Source organism: Xiphophorus maculatus, chromosome 1 (assembly GCF_002775205.1).
Source record: "Xiphophorus maculatus strain JP 163 A chromosome 1, X_maculatus-5.0-male, whole genome shotgun sequence".
NCBI lineage: Eukaryota > Metazoa > Chordata > Actinopteri > Cyprinodontiformes > Poeciliidae > Xiphophorus > Xiphophorus maculatus.
In genome coordinates, this window is record NC_036443.1 from 2980003 (window position 1) to 2994872 (window position 14870).

At 37.5% G+C, this 14870-nt stretch overlaps 1 protein-coding gene across 1 annotated transcript in view; it reads right to left on the minus strand.

Annotated features, from left to right (window-relative positions):
- Positions 1-3450: 3450 nt before the first annotated feature.
- LOC102234515 (copine-9-like) overlaps positions 3451-14870 on the minus strand; it is an 88903-nt gene continuing 77483 nt past the window's right edge. Inside the window, exon 20 of the mRNA XM_023337928.1 lies at positions 3451-5509. Within this exon, the coding sequence (XP_023193696.1) occupies positions 5327-5509 (183 nt within the window). The 3' untranslated portion in view covers positions 3451-5326. The remainder of the gene's footprint in view (positions 5510-14870) is intronic.

Sequence of the window (14870 nt, forward strand, 5' to 3'; positions counted from 1 at the left end):
TTGAGACTCAGCCTCCTGTACCTTATCTGTCCCGTTGCTTACACACATTATTTGGCTTCCCCCAGCGCACATTTCCTGTTTCTACTGTCACCACAGATCACAGCATCGTCTGACAAACCAACTCCATGGGGACTCCTGGCAGACCTCATGTGTCAACCTGTCCATCACCAACCCACAGGGTGACGGACAGCTGATGAAAACAGACAGGACATATTTCATCTCCATATCTTGTTTTAGTTTGGCAAGTTGATGACCACTTAAAACGCTCTAACCCCCACCACTCCGCCACCCTCAAAATTGGCATTGCCAGCCAAACTCCCAGATTGCTTGAAAAGAAAAGATTTACCTCAAAGATCAGTCTTAAACTGTTAACGCTCGGATCCATTTTTTTTTTCGGACATACAGACTCTGACTCGAGGGTCCGTCTCCAGACCATTGGACTCACGAGAGTTTGTACCAGAAATCCTGGCAGCATAAACCCAAGCCGGTTTGGCAGTGAACTCAAAGCTGCTTAAAAAAGATCGCCATTTCTGCAACATTTTTCTGTACGTTCATGACTAACTACAGAGCTTTTTCTATATGAAAAGTATTTATTTTATTTTCCTCCAAAGCGGATGTAGTTTACTTTGCCACCATGTCTAACTTCCTGTCTCATTCATTACATTCTTGTGAAATTACTGTGTAGTTCTGACCAAGGCAGACCCCAGGCAGGACAGGCAGAGATGCAGTAGCTGGGAATCGCTAGCGGTCTGCCAGACTCCACCGACATTAATGTGTTCTGATTTCTGCGTATATTTTCCAACTTGATTTTCTGTTGGATCGGATGCCAAATCAGATCCGGCGTGTATTGGCCGTAAGGCTCATCTCGTCCACAATTTTTATTTCTGATCCCTGCATAAAGTTCTCAAATGCTTCCTTCCATCTTTATGCAGACGATTCTGTAATTCACAGGCATTTGAATCTCTACAGTCCACTTTTGATGCAGTAAAGATTTGTCTCAAACAATTGAAACCGAGTTTAAATGCTGAACAATTTGATATAAAACTGTTTTCAATTTCATCCATCCCTTCTGAGAACGTTCCCTTAACATGAACTGCCCAAATTAAAACTGTCAGGCTATGAGCCAAGCAGGACACAATTACACATATCATATATATATAAAACCTATATAGGTATACTCTCTTTAATCTGAAATCCACATTAAACATTGTGTGCAGGGTAATAAAATCAACAAATACAACATAAAATAATCAGGTTACAGTTGAGACCAGCAGTTTACATACACCAAATAAAAAGACTTTTTTTTTCTTACTGTTAACTTTCTTACTTAACTTTCAAGTTAAATCAGAGTGAATTAGAATGACCAAAATACTTTTGGATTTGCTGAATACCACAGTCATGAGAGAAATAATATGTTAGAGTTAACAATATCTATCAATTATCAGTTATTAGTTATCAATATCTTTAAAATCAGTAAATATTTCATCAGTATTTGGTAGATTTGCTTTTACATTTTGGTTTTCCTCCCAAAAGATTCTCACAATGCTTCATATTTTGAAGATGTTGATAAATAAACCTGTGACATATTCTGTCATTATTGGAGCACTTGTAGAAATAATTTTGATAATGCTAACTGAACTAGAACAAGAGAACTTTGGTCTGATTTGACTTCATGAAGTGAGAAAAAAAAATATGTGAATGTCATTTCATTTGGTGTTTGTAAACCTCTGGTTCCAACTGGAACAGTAATCACAAACCTGATATTAAAACACAGCAAGATATTCATCAAAACAGTTTTTCCTAATTTCTACATTCTTCTTATCGGACATTCTTCAAAAGATCTCAACACACTTTTATACAGTAATTTTCAAAAAAAAAATATTTCTACTCCTTATGTATCACATTTTGACATTTTTTATCTGCAGGGCTTGATGTATTATATTATAATTTTACTTCATAGACCAACACATGTAACCTTTGATACTTTGTGTTTGTTCATCACATATAAACCCAATAAAGGTTTGTTGCTTAACTCCTCTTAAGGTGAGTTAAGAGGAGTGAAAACTTCTGCAAGAGAGTGGTTATGTCTTCCTGAAACACAGATACAGACTGCTCTCTACTTTAAGCAAACGAGTGAAAACATTTCTTGTCACAGACACATATATACAAATAAACGTTACATCTTCCTTTCTTTGAAGGATTTCACAGTCAAAGAGACAGAAATCTCAGTCAGGCTTTAAGAATCCTCTGAATCAGGGGCCTGCAACCTTTACAACCCAAACAGACATTTTCACCCGGCTAAATAAAACGCCTTTACAAATGTTAAATGACCTTCCAGCAAAAAGGACAACGTGCAATTTCTGATAAATTTCTATTGCAGGAAATTTGTCATCATACTTAAAGAACCATTTTACTTCAATTTTTAGGTGTTAAGATAAAGAAAATCCTAAACTTTTACCTTTTCTTCTATGGGATGTAGAGATTTATGAAAAATGATGTCAACTCCACCCAGAAAGCTTTCAACAAGAAAAATGTATCTAAAAGAACAGATCCTTCTGTGGTGGAACATCAATGTAGTTATATCTAAATCTTACCAAATATTTTTGGTCTCTAGGGTTAATATTTTAGTGCACTTGAAAAAGACAAAACTATTTTACAAGTAACTTTTTTCAGTATATTAGTTACCGTAGCTTTAAGTCAATAATTCCATAAATAGAAATAAAAAGTACTAGTTCCACAGGGAGATTTTTTCACCAAGACATTTTTCTGCATTAGTTAAAAAGTCTGCCAGAGGAACTAGTACTTTTTATTAAAAAAAAAAAAAAAAAAAAAATATATATATATATATATATATATATATATATATATATATATAAAGAAATTGTTGACTTTAAAAAGCTCACATATCTTGTTGAAAAGTAATTTGTAAGTTAGTTTTGTCTTATTTCAAGTGTACTAAAATATTTGCACTAGAAACTAGAAAAAAATGCTAATATTTTGTCTTTTGCATTGTGGAAGGTTCAATGGACCACTTCCGGCGCCGCAGGCTGCAGACCCCTGCTCTGAATTGATCGGCATTCAACAGAATCCAAACTTTTTTTTTTGTTGTTTTCTTGATCCTTCAAGATATATGTAAAAAGAAATACACATAATTTCACAGGATTCTGTAAAACACAGATCAGATGTGATATCTACACACAAATGTTTTCAAAGACACAGAAGAAAAAAAATGCATATATTTGTTTGTATTTTCGTTTTGAAGTGTGTGGGGGGGATGTAATATTTACTGGTACACTGTTATACATTTCCCCCCTCCACCCAACATGCAAAAAGAATTTATATATATATATATATATATATATATATATATATATATATATATATATATATATATATATATATATATATATATATATATATATATATATATATATATATATATATATAAATAAAGGTCCACATATTTACAAAGCGCACACAGAACACGTCTCTACGCCACGTGAAGCTGACGCATCGCACACGGACGGTTTGCATTTCTAGTTCTGTTATTTCTACGCAGTCCTCGGTCGTTGTTGAATTTGGCTGGATGTGTTCATCATGCACGCGCCTCAGAGGAACGTGGGGCTGTACAGCAGGTCATGCATAATATAGATAGAGGTCCGGCTATACAGGGGGGTGAGCACTAGGTGGCAGCCTTTTCCCACTTTGTTAGCAGCTCTGAAAGGAGCAGGACATGCATAAGGCAAACACTACGCTAGGAGTCGGTCGTATTGCTTTTCATAGAGTGTGCATTGATCCTAGATTAGCATCGTTTGGGGTTTAACTGTGCATACTTTCTTTTTTTAAACTAATGAAAGGACAGAACTGCAGCTGGAACAAGATAAACACTTTCTCTCCACCTCACCGCGTCCTTGAGCATACCTGCGTCTTGTCTCCTCTCTTCCCTCCCCCTGGCTCTTTTCCTTCCTTCCTTCCTTCCTTCCTTCCTCTCTCCTCCTCCTCCTCTCCACAGGACAGCTGGAAAGACTGGCATTTCTCTAACAGCAGGGGGGGGGGAATCTGCACCCAGCCTCGGCCCACGCTGGGCAGAGAGAGGGGTGGGTGTGGCGTCGCAGACAGAGGTGTGTGTGTGTGTGTGTGTGAGACTGATGCATCGTCTGACCCGACCCTGGAACCGCCAGCGCTCGTCTGCAGCCTTCACAGCAGTGACTCGGGCTAAATGCTCCGGAGCACGAGTCACTCCGTCCGTGAATCAGGGTGAAAACTTCTCACATGAGACGACACACTGTACCTCTCACTCATCAAGGGCCCCAAATGATTTAGTTTAGATTAAATACCAAATTGGGCTCCTAATTGGAGAAGATGAGACAGAATGTCAACCTTCAGGAGAGGTCTCCGAAAAAATAAAGATAAATGATGGGAGTTGGACGCAAACACTGATGGTGTGTTCACACCAGTCAAAAGTGTTGAAAAGCAGACTGATTTGTAGGAAACCTGACCAATCTATACGGATAGCAAAGTGAAAACTTGTCCGCCTAAAAACCTCCGTCTCTGTTTGGTTGAAGTGAACTCTGGTGTGGTTTGAATGCAAAAGTGAACGCCAAGCGGCCCAGAGACCACTCCCAAAGCAGGAAGTGGATGACAGCACAGGGCATTCTGGGTAAATTTTGGGTGAAAACAACCTAATCGTCTAGCACTAGAAGGAGAAATGAACTTGTGGTCTTTGACCAAAAACAGAAGAGAAATCCTACAACCGCTACAATCAAGACACCACTCCATTTCAACACATTTTGAGAAGATTGAAATTGTCATGTCGTCTTTGGACGTTTTCGTGTTGTTTCCTTCTGTGGTTCTTGATGTAGCGCCACCACAGGCGAGGAGGGGAACAGGTTTTCCAAAGAGTTTGGATTGTTTGACGAAGTGCAGCGTAAAAGGGAACCGCAACAGCTGAAAATCTAACAAATATTTCTGTTTTGGTCGCCAATAGAACCAAGTCTACCGGACTATGAGGTGGGAAAACATCCTAAACATCCAGCTGTGAATGTTCCAGAAGGTCCCACTCAGGGGGTCGGTCCCAACGCTCTTTAACAATGTAACCGAATATTAAGAGGAGGGAGAGGAACAGATGAGTTACAGCAGCAGGTGAGTGGAGGATGAGCCCCCGCTGTGCTTTGAAGGGAGGCGTCTGTTTAGACTCTGGGTGAGAGAGCAGCAGGTTGATGCTTCCTTCTTTTTAAAGTGGCAAAGAAATGGAGGATAAGAGAAACCAGAGGAAGGGGAAAAAGGAGACAGACAGAGACGGAGAAGATGTCGGGGATTGTGTGGGTCAGATGTGCTGGTGCAGCGCCGGTAGGGGGGAGGAGGAAAGGGCCGGTCGCGGTTCGATTCCTCGACTCTTCATGAACGACAGCAGCTGGTCAGGGATCTCGGCCAGGACGTCTTTGGCCAGCCGGGCCATGCTGAGCACCTGGTTACCGGACCTGTCGATGTAGTCTCTGAACGGAACGAACTAGAAGCAGGAAGGAAAACAAAATCTGTGGCAAATATCACTCCTTGTCAAGCTACAACCATGGGTTTCTTGGTATTCCATCAGAATTTTAAAGACAGATCAACACCAAGCAGAACAGCTTGGCTGAGCCGCGGAGGAGAGGCCGTGTCTCTGATCTGTCCTTGATGTGGCACACAGGAGACCAAACCAGGTTCAAAAGTGTCGACCACAACCACTAAATTTAACTGGTAAAAATCTTAAAAGTGTGGTGTGCAATTTTGTTTGCAGACTTCACAGTCCATGTTATTGATGTTTTTGGTTGTGTTTTATTTTGGATAGTTAAAATATCTTCCAGGTCTCTAGCTAAGTGTTCTTCACAAAATTAACATGCATGGGTCTTTGAGAGGAGCCCTTGCACTATTATGCCATTATCAATATATTATTTCAAAATGGTCTCAATACAACCTTATTATTATTTTTTACCATATTTACCATAATTTATCGTGCAGGAAAATTTGTTATTGCAACAGGCTTAGCAATACATTTGGGTTATCAGCCACAACAGCAGGATTATTATTGGCAATTGATATTATTATTGATATTGGCCTTTATTTTCACATTCTTGCATTCATAATCTAAACCATTTTATTGTAGCGCTGGTTGTTTTTGTCTCAGTTCATTTTCCCCCCAGCTTCTCTGTCTCTGTTGATGAAAAACATCCCCACAGCATCATTCCACTACCGTGTTTCACCAAAGGGTTGGCGTTTTCAATGCAATTCAAAAACACTTTACTGATACCAGCGGAAAATGATACCAAAGTCATGTACTGAGTTATTTAACACCACAAATAAAGTTTTACATTTAGATTTTAAATTTTACTTTTGACCTCATTGGCAGATTTAGGTTTTAATTTTCCAGCATATTTCTTCTGCTTGGAAGTAATATTAATGTTTTGGAGTTGCCCAGACCTAATAAGTCCTAACAAGAACCTGGGAGAATATCTAAGGAAGAAGCTAGCATGAAAAAAACATGACTCCTGTTTCCAATCAGAAACAAAATTAAAGAAAGAATAAAAATAATTCAAATTTAGATTAAATGCTGCATGTTTCACATTCCAGGACATTCCTTATTATTTACAATTACACTCCATTTTGTGTTGGTCTGTCACACAAAATCCTCATAAAAAGCATTCAAGTTTGTCACTTTATCAAGGATTGTGATCGTCGTTGCAAGCGTTTAATCTGCTGTGGACAATAAAAACTGAAGGACATACGCTTCAGGTAATGTTCTTTTTTTTTTCTTTTTTTAGGCAGATGACATTTTAAAAAGAAGCAATTTTCACTCAAGCAGGCTATTATGTCCGTAGGACTCTATAAAAAAAGCCTGGAATAATAAACATGAGGGTTTGAAAAAAGATGCTGATGTTTGACAATAAGCAAAAAGAGATAAGAGATGAGAACGAAAGAACGGAGACGTGGAGATGAATTTAGACTGATAAAGAAGCACTAAGGAGAGCTTCTAGCAGATAAACCAGATGTATAAATAGCCAGCTGTAAGAAGTCGTTTGACACCGATGATGTCTCTGGGGTTGCATAATCGTCTGAACGTTGAATATTTGTGTGTGGAGAAGGCCGACAAAGCTGCGTTTTTAGATTAGATTGCTTCCGACTGGAGGGTTCGGAGCCGTCGCCGAACATCCAGGATGTTCAGACCAGAGAAAAAAGTCAGCAAGAACGAGATGGAGCAGTGAGGTGGGATTTTTTTTTTAAATTTTTGTTTCGGAATGAAAAGCAGATAACCTGTAGTGGAGTTTTCTAAGTGTCCATTAGAATGAAAATGCTTCTGTCTCCAGCTGGTTCTGAAATAATAATAATAATAATAATAATAATAATAATAATAATAATAATAATAATAATAATAATAATAATAATAATAATAATAATAATAAAAAAACATAAAACAAACACTGCTGTTTCTATCGTGTTATTATTCAGTTTTAAAAAATTAAAGAAAGTAAAAAAAAATAAGTACAGGCTAACAAAATCTGTAAAGTATTACAGTTTGAAAAAAATGAATAGATTTTTTACTAATGCTGTTTATATAAGAGCAGATTTGGGTTTTTTACTTTATCAAACTGGTTCTCAAAAGTCTTCACACCCCTGCTTTTTATGTGACATACATCTTAGGGCTGCAACTAATGATTAAAAAAAAGCCTTTTCTTTTACACAATATTAGAAATACATTCAAATATGCAAATAATTGAATCAAAGTTTTAAAGACAAATGAAATGTTACTGCCTGAAATGCAGCAACACAGGATTCCTTCAGCATGCGCTTCATCAAAAGATGCGTCTGCAGCTGTAGCATACTGTCTGCTTAACTGTTGGTCATTTTTTGGATTAATTAATAAATAGCAAAAGGTGCTTAAAAGGAGAGTTTTTTTTTAAGTATTTGTACCAGGTGAAACTAAAAATTCCACTTGAGTTTTGGGCAAAAAATAATTACAACGATTTTTTTTTATCTTATGCCTACATTAATGTTTAAATAAAAAAAAAATAGTCTCCATCTCCCAGTTAATGAGCAATCAATTAATAAATTAGTTGATAATGATCTCAATAGTTGATTAATCACAGTTAATTTGATTCATCGTTTCAGCCCTAATACATTTTGTGTTATTCAAATAAAAAAATCTGATCAAATCTGTAAAGAAGCTTCAACAACCTGGTTCTGTGTGTACACATCCTAATCTAATACTTGTAGGATAAATGTACAAAGATATGAGTCAGGAGAAGCACACAATCATAAAATGGAGTTGTGTGCAATCAGCTGAAACCACAGTGCGTCTTATTTTGACACGAGACGGTGTGGCCAAACAGTGTCAGCCATCAGAATCTGAGTCCCAGAAACATCCCGTCTTCCCTACGGGGACCATTTTGGGAATGAATGAATGAATGTGACCTCTCTTTGGAAGCTACATAAACCTGAAATGGATTCTGGTTTACTTTAAATTCAGAAATATTTCAATCTTTTTCTTCATTTCAGCTAAAATCCATACAGCTTACAGTATGCGACCTGTGTGATATGAGACAGCCTGAACGTGACAGTAAGGAGAAAAATAAAATAACGACGCAAACAGAAGGAATGCGTTCTGCCACGTCTGTGACGCCCTTCCCTCTGAAGGCTTAATTAAGGCAAAAACGGAGGGAGAACTCTGCGCTTCTTCAAGTTGATCCTAACAGAAATTCTCTCATCAGTTGCAGCTTTTATGAAATAATGATTTCATCTGCATATTTGAAGGTCTCACAGTGCAACCACAAAAACAAGAGGGTGCTGTGCATATTAAACACAATCCTTTGGTAAGCTAACTGTAGCGTCGCACTTTGAGCTCACATCACAGCAAATAAACAATTGTTTACATGAACTCACGGACCATTAAGAGGCGCCTGCGGACCACCAGTGGTCCGGGACCGCAGTTTGAGAAAGACTGATCTAAAGCAGGTACTGGTCAACCTCACAGCGTTACCTACTGGACCTGTTCTAGTTATTACTTCAAATTGAGGCTGAATATCTTAAACTGTACTATTTTAATCTCTACTAGAGCCTATAAATATTTATATGCGATATATTCACATATATATTACAATATTTTGTTAGCAATAAATCTACACTTTAGTCACTCGCCTGCTCTTAGTTTGACAGTGCAGTGTGGAAGTGAACTACAGGGGTGAAAATGTAATAAATGTTGCAATTTTGACCCCGAATCGAACTGAGCGACAACACAAACAGTTAACAGAAATAAAATATCTGTGTGTAACTGTAACAGGATTTTATTTTAGCAATATTATAGATGTCCAGTTTATCAAATTCATTGTCGTCAGTGAGGCAGAATTTTTTCTGTAAGGTCGACCTGCAGCCTGAATAATGATGTTTGCCCCCCAAATCCACCCAAGTGCTACAAAGTGAAGCTACTGTATGTCGGTTCGAAATGTTGTCAATGGGATGATAACCAGAGGGCCGTTGCTCAGGAGCTCTCGGAAGTTGGTTTTACATTTTGTGCAAGAGTTTCCACTGTTTAGTTCCTGATCTGTGTCACCACCAAGTGAATCCACCCAAACCAACACAGAGCCCAGAGCCATATCAAAGTCTTTTCCCACATCTGGTGACAGTTTGCTCCCCCTCAGCTTCCTAAGAACTGGAGATTCTCTTTTTTGGAAAAGTGTTTACCTGGCTGACGGACAGCTGCGTTAGATTTTTCGGCCTAATCTGCCACTACCCCCACTCAGCTCCTCCAGACTAGCGGCAGCAGCAATTAGCAAACACCTGGTGGAACAGTGTGTTTTCCGAGCTCATTTTAAGAACTACTACTCCATGCAATACGCCTAAAAACACTAAATGGCATCATGAGGATCATGTTGAGATGACATCCTGAAGGCGGAGTGTCTGAAAGAGCAGGAGCTTCTTAAAGAGACAGCAGTCTAATTCCAAGGCGTTAAATTGCAAAATCAAATGTCTTTTATGTCATATTTGATATCTACATGTTTAAAACAACTGAAGGTAACATAGTTACTTGATTGTGCTATAAAATCCCACTACATACCTGGAAAATACAAAATGCTGCCACTATAATGACAACTTACAGTGTAAAAATGATCATCATTAACAGTTTTTCAATATCTTCTCTGAATTGTTTTAAATTCTTTTTTCTTGTACCTGAATAAAAACTCAAATTTTTCACCACAAAAACAAACAAAAAATTCCTCAATCAGCCTGAATGACTCACATCCAGTAGTTGGTACCAAGAACATCAGGCTGTGCCTGCTGGCCATTGCAGACTTTAAAACTTCCAGTGCTGTGTTTTTGCCTCCTTTGTTCCAACCTGCCACCGTCTTCACTCATGATTCAAATCAACCACCTGCAGTGTTTCCAGTGATTTGCTTGTGTGTTAGGAGTTTGTCAAAGCTACTAAAGCATCAAGCAGAGATATGGATTTTTAATTTTTATTTTTTTGTGGTAAATTTCAAATTCCGTAGGTTTAGGTAAATTTAAGACATTTGATAAAATTTCTTTAGAAATAAAAACATTTCTTTTTTCCTCATTGGTTGATAGAATGTAAAATATATGTACTGCTGCTTCCTGAGACATTGCTGAATATAATAATTATCTGGAACTGACAACAAAACTAAGTAGCTAGCATCAGACAACTAAAACTGATTAGCTGAAATCCATGACTACTTAAACCACCTCAAAAAATGCTCATAACTGCCTATTGTAGCAGTTAAAAGACCAAAGAAATACTTTAATCTGCTTTAGTATGAACAGTGGAAACCGTCTCAGTGCTACTGCAGAACCTAGCATCAAATCTACACTTTAGTCACTCGCCTGCTCTTAGTTTGACAGTGCAGTGTGGAAGTGAACTACAGGGGTGAAAATGTAATAAATGTTGCAATTTTGACCCCGAATCGAACTGAGCGACAACACAAACAGTTAACAGAAATAAAATATCTGTGTGTAACTGTAACAGGATTTTATTTTAGCAATATTATAGATGTCCAGTTTATCAAATTCATTGTCGTCAGTGAGGCAGAATTTTTTCTGTAAGGTCGACCTGCAGCCTGAATAATGATGTTTGCCCCCCAAATCCACCCAAGTGCTACAAAGTGAAGCTACTGTATGTCGGTTCGAAATGTTGTCAATGGGATGATAACCAGAGGGCCGTTGCTCAGGAGCTCTCGGAAGTTGGTTTTACATTTTGTGCAAGAGTTTCCACTGTTTAGTTCCTGATCTGTGTCACCACCAAGTGAATCCACCCAAACCAACACAGAGCCCAGAGCCATATCAAAGTCTTTTCCCACATCTGGTGACAGTTTGCTCCCCCTCAGCTTCCTAAGAACTGGAGATTCTCTTTTTTGGAAAAGTGTTTACCTGGCTGACGGACAGCTGCGTTAGATTTTTCGGCCTAATCTGCCACTACCCCCACTCAGCTCCTCCAGACTAGCGGCAGCAGCAATTAGCAAACACCTGGTGGAACAGTGTGTTTTCCGAGCTCATTTTAAGAACTACTACTCCATGCAATACGCCTAAAAACACTAAATGGCATCATGAGGATCATGTTGAGATGACATCCTGAAGGCGGAGTGTCTGAAAGAGCAGGAGCTTCTTAAAGAGACAGCAGTCTAATTCCAAGGCGTTAAATTGCAAAATCAAATGTCTTTTATGTCATATTTGATATCTACATGTTTAAAACAACTGAAGGTAACATAGTTACTTGATTGTGCTATAAAATCCCACTACATACCTGGAAAATACAAAATGCTGCCACTATAATGACAACTTACAGTGTAAAAATGATCATCATTAACAGTTTTTCAATATCTTCTCTGAATTGTTTTAAATTCTTTTTTCTTGTACCTGAATAAAAACTCAAATTTTTCACCACAAAAACAAACAAAAAATTCCTCAATCAGCCTGAATGACTCACATCCAGTAGTTGGTACCAAGAACATCAGGCTGTGCCTGCTGGCCATTGCAGACTTTAAAACTTCCAGTGCTGTGTTTTTGCCTCCTTTGTTCCAACCTGCCACCGTCTTCACTCATGATTCAAATCAACCACCTGCAGTGTTTCCAGTGATTTGCTTGTGTGTTAGGAGTTTGTCAAAGCTACTAAAGCATCAAGCAGAGATATGGATTTTTAATTTTTATTTTTTTGTGGTAAATTTCAAATTCCGTAGGTTTAGGTAAATTTAAGACATTTGATAAAATTTCTTTAGAAATAAAAACATTTCTTTTTTCCTCATTGGTTGATAGAATGTAAAATATATGTACTGCTGCTTCCTGAGACATTGCTGAATATAATAATTATCTGGAACTGACAACAAAACTAAGTAGCTAGCATCAGACAACTAAAACTGATTAGCTGAAATCCATGACTACTTAAACCACCTCAAAAAATGCTCATAACTGCCTATTGTAGCAGTTAAAAGACCAAAGAAATACTTTAATCTGCTTTAGTATGAACAGTGGAAACCGTCTCAGTGCTACTGCAGAACCTAGCATCAACTGTCTTCCTTAGCTCTGCTCTTGGGGGTTCAGCCATTCAAAACCAAGAAAAACAAATGCTGCTCCTGGATTGGCTACTAACGTATTTATAAATACACTCATACATTTTAGGGTACAATCCGCAGATTCTACAGTAATTGTTAAATATGGAGGAAAAGAAATGCCGACAAAAAGAACTGAAATGTTATAGATCCATCATCCTGCCAAATATTTTAGCTGAGAATCAGTGTTGCTAGAGCAAAAGCAGTCACCAAATGAAAATAATGAAACAATTAAATGCAAAATAGTGTGTAGTGATTGAACTCCCTTCTTTTGCTGTTAATCTAAATATCCCTGTTAAGCCACAGCTAGAAGGTTAAAAGATTAAATGTGATTAGCATTGCTGGGAGAAGAGCTTTAATCACCAGGTCAATAACAATAAGATATACACTGTAAAAGCAACATAAAGAAAAAAAGCATTTTTAATTAGTTACAGTGAAGAATTCTACTTACTTAAAGGTGTTTAATGTGTGGAAATGAACAGGCATTGACAAAAAGACGTCAAAGTAGATTCTACAAACTGATAGTTTATGATATGAAATCCTAACATTCCTGTGATGATGATTATGCGCATTCATCATCACAAACACTCATTTATCATCGTATCGTACTCTCTGCAGGCCGACAGAACGGTCCTCACCGCTGCCATCTGGATACTTAACAGCACATTGTTACCACAAGATTCGCTTTATCTGCTTCCTCATATCTCTGAAAGGTTCTCCAAAACAACTGCTGGCAGATGTGGTTTTATCGCCTGCTCACGATAAAACACGCAGCAGAACCAGTTTTCTTTTTCCAAAAAGAATATGGGCAATTTTAGATCTGGTAATGGAATGAATGGGTGAATGTCTTTGAGGGGGAAATGCATTGAGGACTCTTCTTCACATGCTTTTTAGCCACTTCCATTATAGTTCCCTGTAAAGGATCGCTATTTTTGGCAGATAAATGCCAAAGTGTTTTCAAGTGTTTATCAGGACAGTGTTAAGCTTAATGCAGGCGGTAAAGGAAAAGGAATCCAAAACTATATATGGAATTGGACATAATACAGAAAAGAAATTTTAAAAAATACTGTCAAAATCCCTATAGCTCATGAAAAATCATTATCACACACATTTTAGTTGGAAAACAGACAGCATTTATTAAACTACAGTCATACTATTATTATATTGCCCTTTATGTCGTGAGATCTCAAAGGGTATAATATGGATTTTCTACGTGGATCTCAGGTTGGAATTGAATAGGCATTGGTTTTACCCTTAAATTATATACTTGTATGTTGTGACATGACTTATTTATATAGGTTATATAAAAATATATATTATTTACTAAATTAATTCATGTCAAATGTCTAAAAAGAACTAATATAATTGTTGCATCATGACAAAACCAGGAACAAGTCACCAGAGTAGAAACAGAAAACTATAAATAAAAACCATACAATTCAGAGAAAATAGTGATGTTCCTTTTTTTGTTTAATATCCTAGTTGAAGTTATGAAGAATCCATGTATTAAAAAGCAGTTTCTGAGGTTTTAAAATGGTAAATGTTGTGTTTGAATTTTGCTCGTTTACAGAGTAGATCTGCGTCGTTTTTGGGGGGAAATTTATGCTTCTTTCCACATTTTAGTTTACTTATTGAAACCAATAACAAAATTTGTGTAAGTAGCCAAACAAAGCAATGGATCTGATGTAAACCATCTGAATTCAAACACAGTTTGCCATTTTAAAACCTGAGTAGCTGCAGCCTGCCTGCTGGTTTTTGTTTTCAGCATTTATTTCAGTGATATCTGACATAAATGTTACTGTTGTGGCCGATAACACATAATGACTGATAATGTATTTAAGCAACACATTTCACTAACCTTTTGATACCTTGAAAAAAGTGACCACACAGCTGCCTGTTTGTATGGTTTCTGTTTGGTCCTTCACATGACCGACCAAACACCACATGACCAACCCTCTCCGCTCCAGAAACAAACGACAACATTGTGGAATAAATATCGGTATTTAATTTATCAAACCAATGTGTTAACAAAAGACTAATATAAAAAGGAACCGATGTTAATGCCGATATATTGTGCATCCCTAATTTATTCAAGTTTCCTTCACATTTGCGTTATTGTTGTTTTTGCTCAGTAAAGAGCTTAATAGTTTTTAAGTGTGTCTCCCAGTATTTTTACTATCTGGGTTCTATCTGATGTGATAGATAGAGGTCTATGTTGGCCTCTATTGGCCTGCAGAGCCTTCTGGACAGTAGCTATTAATAAAGCTCTATTTATCCGTCCATACT